The following is a 7,146-nucleotide window of genomic DNA, read 5'->3' as shown; positions in this document are numbered from 1 at the left end:
AAAAACAAAGCATTCACCCGGTGGTAATGTTGGAATATTGTCAAATATTGTCCTAAATTCAGAGTTGTGCCTGTCGGTCTACAAGTTGTTATGAACAACACTTTACACTCTATGCCCGATCATGACTCGCATGTTCATGAAAACGACATAGAACAAGTGCCAGAAGCGACCCCTGAACAAGGGTCGAGGTCGATCAATTATCCAATTAGGTTTCAAGGTATGAAGGTTTCAAAGAGAAAAGGGAGTGCTTCCAAGAATGATTATGCAAAATATATGGAAGAACTTGCTCGCCAAGGTGAATTGACCTTGGCACGGGAAATGGCTAAATTTGAGGCTGATAAGGCTAGAGAGGAGGCAAAAGCTGCAACTGCTGAGAGATTATTTCAAGCTAATGAGAGAGAAAGAGAGCTACTTAGGCAAGAAAGGGAAGAGCTTAATGAAGAAAGAAGGGCTTAACAAGATCGTGACATTATGAAGGAGCCTGTAGAGGCGATGTCTTTGAATTCTAAATATTTTTGGAATTCGGAGAAAGCGGACATTGTGCGAATGAGGCGTGCAAGAGAAGCAAGAGCAAGAGGAGATGGTCATAGCACCACAAATTGTTAGGTGATGATTTTCCTTTCATGAGGGACTAGGGAATTTGTTTTAATCGGAGCCCATAGTTTTCCAATTACCCCATAATTTTCCAATTACTTTGGGTTGTAATTTCTTATTTATTGAATAGAGTACTTTATGTTGTTTCCAATTTATTGAATTTAGTACTTTATTTAAACTAAGAGTATATTTATTTAATTTGGTCATTATTTAAACTAAGAGAATCTTTATTCTAAGGACATAAACACACCAAATAAAATTACATAAACATACCAAATAAAATTACAAACACACCAAATAAAAAAAAAACTCACTAAATGAACTTAAAAAACACACCAAATAAAATTAAATGAAAACACCAAATAAAAACAAATGCACTAAATGAATTTCAATTCCCACTGATGCTTTATCAAGTCAATTTACCAGGCATTGTGAATATATGCGTCCTGAAGTGAAGTATATCGTTGATGAGCCTTTCATTGTAACGTCCATCCCTTTGTAATGGCTCGTGTTGCACGGGTTCTTCGGTGGCATCATGAGCACAATATATTTGCGTTCTGGAATTGTTCATCGTGTCTGGCTCATATTCATCAACGGCATCATAATCATACTCATCTTCCACAATTATGTTGTGAAGAATGATGCACATCATCATGATGGATTGAAGCGACTCTAAATCAAACATTTTAGTAGCACCCCTTACAATCGCCTAACAAGCTTGGAGGATACCAAAACAACGCTCCACTTCCTTCCTACACCCCTATATGGACAGCTTGCAAAGTGTTTTTCCTTTGCACTTCGCGGATGTGGCACTGTTTTGACAAACGATGACCACTTTGGGTAAATGTCGTTTGCTAGGTAGTATGGCCTGTGGTACTTATGTCTGTTGATCCAATAAGTGACTTTTGATGCTTTTCCTTGTAGGATATCATTGAACACTGGGGATTGGGCAAAGACATTGAGGTCATTTTGAGCTCCTGGAACACCGAAAAAAGCGTGCTAAATCCATGTATCAAATGATGCCACCGCCTCTAAAATGATACTTTTTGCTCTTTTTCTGTCCCCATAAGCTCCTTGCCATGCACTTGGACAGTTTTTCCAGGTCCAGTGCATACAGTGGATGCTTCCAATCATCCTAGGAAAACCTCGCATCTTGCCCTTCTTCAGAAGCCTTTGCAAGTCCATCTTAGTAGGTCTCCGGAGATACTCTGTGGTGTAGATAGATTCAATTGCGGAGCAAAACCTTATCGGGGACTCAAGAATGGTTGATTTCCCCATCCTCACTATCTCATCCACTTAGTCTGCAGATGCTCCATTTGCAAGCATCCGCAAGGCACAATAATTTTTTTGCTCAGGAAGGAGACCCATAACACCAAAAACATCGTTCTTTTGTACAAAGTAAGAATCATGGTTGCAACCAGCAATCATAATTTTGTTGAACAAATGTCATTCCATTCTAAACCGACATCTAAAGTACGTATCAGGGAATGCATTGTTACGGACAAAATAATCGTCCAAGAGATCCGTACCTTGTCGTTGCCTGCTTCTATCAATTTTTGCAGAACAGCTAGGCCTGGAGATCTGAGCCACAACTTGGATGACTTGACGGGAATGTGAGGCTCTTTGGCTTCTTGCTTCATCATCTCTCTTTCTACGCTTTTCATCCTCATGTTCTTCCATCTCATTTTCGCCCACTTGGAGATTGAACATTTCTTCCCCTTGCTTAAACAATTCTTTCACTTGCTCATCGATTTCCCACAACATCCTTGAAGAAGACATTGTAAGAAAGAAGCAGAAACTATGAATAATGATAAAGATTTTGATTTTGGTGTATGATTTCTTAGGATAGATGGTGGGTTATAAGGAGGAAAAAGAAAGGATTAGGTTGTAGATAATGCCACGTGGCATGCCGTTATTCATTAAAAATTTGATCGAAATCTATCCTCAAAGATTGTAAACAGATTGTGACATGTGGCACGACGTAATTGGTTAAAAATCTTATTGAAAATCTATCCTCAACTATTCTGAAAAGGTAACTACACGTGGCACGATGGCATTGGATAAAAATCTTATCGAAATCTATCACCAAAAATTGTCTTTTCTGATAATGACATGTGGCAGAACGAGAACGATTAAAAATCTTATCCGAAATTACAAATAAAACTATTTTGTATTATTTTATAAATTAAAAATATAATATTTTATTGCCTATTGCCATGACTATTCAATTAGGAGTGGAGATGCAAAAGGTAATTACTGTTCATTAGAGGTAGTTACTGTTCACTGGAGGAGATTGAATAGGAAGTTGCCCTAGGGGGCCTTTGATACGGTGGAGTTGCTCTAATATGAAGCACATCCAGTACCATAAAAAAGTTAAGGTTCAATCTCAAAACCAATTGGAAATGGGTTATAAACAAGATTCGTTAACTTCTCAATTTGTGGTAAGTTCAGATTCTTACACAAGTCACGTAAATATATATGAGTGAATAAATGGTAACAAAGAACAAGAAGATTTTGGTTCATCGATTTCAAAATTTTATTTACATCCCTACACTTTAATTACAACTCTCAAATCATATGTAATGTAAATAAGAAAAGAAAGGATAATGCCTACTAAATTTGTAGACTAAATTTTGAAAACTAAAGGACATGGAAGTTGATGATTGGTTTATTACTTAAGCGTTGATAAACGTTTTCATACTTAATGGTGGCATATCATTTAGTTTGTAAATTCAGTCTCTCTTTCTCTTTCTAAGTGATAACAAGGTAACTCTTATTAGGGTTCTAACTTTTCACCATTTTCGGGCCATAGTGTGGTCTGAAATTCTTCCTGAAATGGCAGCAGCAAGAGCAGATGTGAAATCGGGATCTTTGGTCAGGGAAGAAGCCATTTGTTGTACCAAAAACTGTTGGAACGCCGGAGCTTGAGTTTCTTGGGGGTACATGGCACTATTGGGACTTATTCGATTATCGTCACATAAAAATGTTGGAGCTGCAGATCTCTTTGCCACGGATGGTAAAACGGAAATTGGACTAGTAATAAGCTGCTGGTTCTGTTTTGGAGATACCGGGGCTATTAGTGTAACTTCAGCTCGCTTACCAGGATGCATGTGGTTGTGTTCTCCTTCATATGTAGCCACCAGTAGGCATGGATTTTCAGCACTTTTTTGCACCTGAGAATTTTAGTAAGAATATCAGTACATAATCTCACACCCCCAACACTATGTAGTAGTATTTCTTTTTATTTTGTAAGTGAAAAATCTGAAGTCCAACTTCCATGAGTTTGATACCTAATCATAGATCGGGTCACCAAACCCCACACCCCCAATACAATATAGTTGTATAAAAAAAACTCTCACTTCTCTTTTCTATTTTTCTGGAATTTCATGTTGGTAAGGAGATTGGGTTCACGTAATTAATACCTTCTTTTTAACAGGGCAACTTGGGGCAAAGGAGCACTTGTAGTAAGCTCTAGGACATGGGTTATCTCTTGTGACCTTCTGACCATATTTCCTCCATTGGTATCCATCATTCACAATCTGCATTAAATTAGAATCAAAGAAATTACTAATGGAAGTTCATAGTTTATGAAGAAAAAAATCCCTAGAAATCTCAACAGATGCAGTGGGCTAGGGTTAATTTGATGAATAGGACTTACGAGGCCTGTATCGGATGCATCGGTGTGAACATAAACCCTGGAAATCTTTAAGTTGGTGTTCTCCTTTAGCCTCTTGCATGAATACTCTTTATCATCACTGATGGAACTGGTGTCAGTATTAGTCCCGGGATTAATTAATCCAATCACGTTGTTGTAATCTTCACTGTCTGCCTTTCGCTTCCTATAAATATCAGATGTGTTGTTTTGCTGCTGCTGGGTGGTCATCAATTCCCTCACATGGGATTGCAAAGTGTTGTAATTCTCGCAGAGGGCAGTTAGCACCTCAGTCAGCTTCTTGTTCTCCACACTTACCCTATTCAACTCTTCGGCCAACACATCATGATGACTAGCTGCCTGCTATAGGTTAAAATCAAATTAAGAAGACCAATTTAATAAGTTTCATTAAAAAATTATAGGTGACAAACAGTTTCAGAAAAATAATTTATGCACAGTTTTTCACCTCTTGCACTCTCTCTTTTTCAATCATTGGATTAAACAAATTAAAACAAAATTAATGGCCAAAATTAAGAAGGACGTACAGAAGGTGACAAATCAAAGCAAAATTAATGGCCAAAACTAAGAAGGATGTGCAGGAGGTGAAAAAACAACGTGCAAAAATATGTACCCATAGTTTCATTACCATGTTGAACAAAATTAACTCACCTCTTCTTTCACCAATGCATTGCCTTGGAGTTGAGCACAACCCCCTTCAAACTCTTGTTGCATCTGATTTCAAAGTAGATTATTTAGGAGATTAAGTAGATGTTCCAATGTGTATAACTTAATTACCAAGAAAATAAGGTCAAACCCAGAAGAAACAAGGCATCAAAGAATGATATTAACAACAACAACAACAACAACAACAAAAAGCTTGAATTATAAAACTACTCACAGTGGCAGGAGCTCGATGATCATTGGCACGGCAAAACGGAACAAGATTAAGGCCGAGAGAAGTGTTCACCCGCGTTGAGTCCATTGTTGATCAAAGAACAAAAGGCTTGCAATTTGCAGAAGTTAATAATCTTTGTGAAGTTTCAGTATTGAAAGTAAAACTTCTCAGGACTCGGGAGCTGTCCAATGCATATATAGCTATAAGGAGAAGCAAAACAAATAATAAGGAATATGCCGGAAGGAAAGTGCGAGGAAATAGCAGGGTGGGAGAGATAAGACATTCAATGTATTTTCTTAAGATTGTCACGTCTCATGATTTATCTCCATCTATCTAGAAATTGTTATTTTATACATATAGCGAGAGATATATGGGGATGGAGGAGGAAAAAGCCAAAAGCCAAAAGCCATGTCGGTCTTGAAATTCCTGATGGTCAAGGTCAAGGCTCCGACTTTGCTGGATAAGATATTAATTATATATAAGTCGGCATGTTTGGCACTCCTTGTAGGTAGTTGCAGATGAGGAGAAATTTTATATCTATTTACAACACAAAATTATGTAATGTATTATTTTATGTGTTATATTAAAAAAATAAGTAATTATTTATTAAATACAAACGAAAATTATATAACACAATTTCAGTTAAAAATAATGTCATGTAACCGAATTATGAGTAAAATGAGTTACTCTTAGAGTCGTTAGGTTTTTATAAAGGTCACTAATTAGCTTTGGTTTGGTCTTGTTTGTCAACATTGACCGAAGATCAAGATTCGAGAAAGGCACAGCTTACACACGCAGGACGGCGCAACACGGTTTTGAAATTACGTTGTCGACTTGTGTGCTTGCTTAGCTCCTTCCAACTTTCAACCAACCTTGGACTTTTTATCTGTTCATATCTTCACGGACCACAGCTTTTGAATTAATTTCCACGTGCCCCCTTTAAGAAGATTAACCATTTGTATTGTTGTTGGCACACAAAGTTTATTGCAGTTATGGAACAATGGTTTATTGCTAGATGATTATTTTGCATTACGGATGACAATCATGGCAAAGCTAAATAGCTAATTCACCGAGGGCACAACTAAGTAGTGGTAGATACAGAATTACCTCGTTCCATTAAATAATAGCGCATGTAGTGCCAAAAAAATTTTCAATGTTTTCGATGAAGCATTTTGTCGAGCACTTGGTCGACCCATACCATTGTATACTTAGGGTGTGTCTGTTAGGCCTCATTAACTCTCGCTAGATTAGATTGGACTACCTACTAGTGCAGTCCAGTGTTTGTTTCATATTGGAACTAAATTTAATGAAATTAAATGGCACTCGCTAGAAATTCTTAGCGAGAGCCCTAAAAAATGAGGGGATTGCTAAGAACGACTTCTTTCTTTGCCCACTTCCACGAGAAATTTTTTAACCGGAACACGGGGGTACACCACGTGTTTTTAAATAGTGGTGAGAAATTTTATTTTTTAAGTTATTAACTTTTTAACACACATATCCCACCATTTGTATAGTGACACATGGTGTACCACCTCGTGTACCGGTCACACTAAAAAAATTTCTCCACTTCCACCTAGGGGTGGGCAAATGGGTATAGGAACCACGGGTCGGGGCAAATAATCAAGGTTCGGGGCGGGTATGGGTTGGTTCCAATTTTTAATAAGAGCAACGGGGTTGGGCGGGGTGGGGCGGGGCAATGAAATTTTAGAGATGGGCCGGTTCTAGATGTATAGAAAAACGAGGCCCCAGACCGGCCCGTTTGTAATTGCAATGGACGGACAAGATTGAAGAGGACAATATCATCCAATCTTAACCGTCAGTTTTTACTTTAGGTCTCAATCAAACCCGAGTCTCTCTGGTTTTAGACTCCACTCTTCTTTGCGTCCCCTCGTATCCACCCACAGTCTCTGTCAGTCATCTTCTCCACCATCCAGAACATCATAGCCGTAGCGAGTCTGGTGACCACGACGATGGCCCATATTCTCGATTGTCCTCCTCCTAATCT

The 7,146-nt window shown here is 38.1% G+C and overlaps 1 protein-coding gene across 2 annotated transcripts; it reads right to left on the bottom strand.

Annotated features, from left to right (window-relative positions):
• Positions 1–3,085: 3,085 nt before the first annotated feature.
• Positions 3,086–5,463, bottom strand: LOC103938977 (probable WRKY transcription factor 40). 2 transcript variants are annotated; one of them, XM_009349032.3, is made up of 5 exons: positions 5,145–5,463; positions 4,916–4,978; positions 4,253–4,609; positions 4,017–4,133; positions 3,086–3,767 (listed from the first exon to the last, which is right to left on the bottom strand). In XM_009349032.3, exons 1-5 carry the CDS (start codon positions 5,226–5,228, stop codon positions 3,387–3,389), a joined length of 1,002 nt encoding a protein of 333 aa, XP_009347307.1. In that variant the 5' UTR covers positions 5,229–5,463; the 3' UTR covers positions 3,086–3,386. The 2 variants fall into 2 exon arrangements, with proteins under 2 accessions (XP_009347307.1, XP_009347308.1); XM_009349033.3 differs by having other exon boundaries at positions 4,253–4,606; positions 5,145–5,462.
• Positions 5,464–7,146: the final 1,683 nt, after the last annotated feature.

This window comes from the organism of the source record quoted next, unplaced genomic scaffold (genome assembly GCF_019419815.1).
Source record: "Pyrus x bretschneideri cultivar Hongxiangsu unplaced genomic scaffold, Pyrus_bretschneideri_v1 Contig28, whole genome shotgun sequence".
NCBI lineage: Eukaryota > Viridiplantae > Streptophyta > Magnoliopsida > Rosales > Rosaceae > Pyrus > Pyrus x bretschneideri.
Note: the sequence above shows the minus strand (reverse complement) of the source record. Positions and strands in the feature narration are given on the sequence as shown.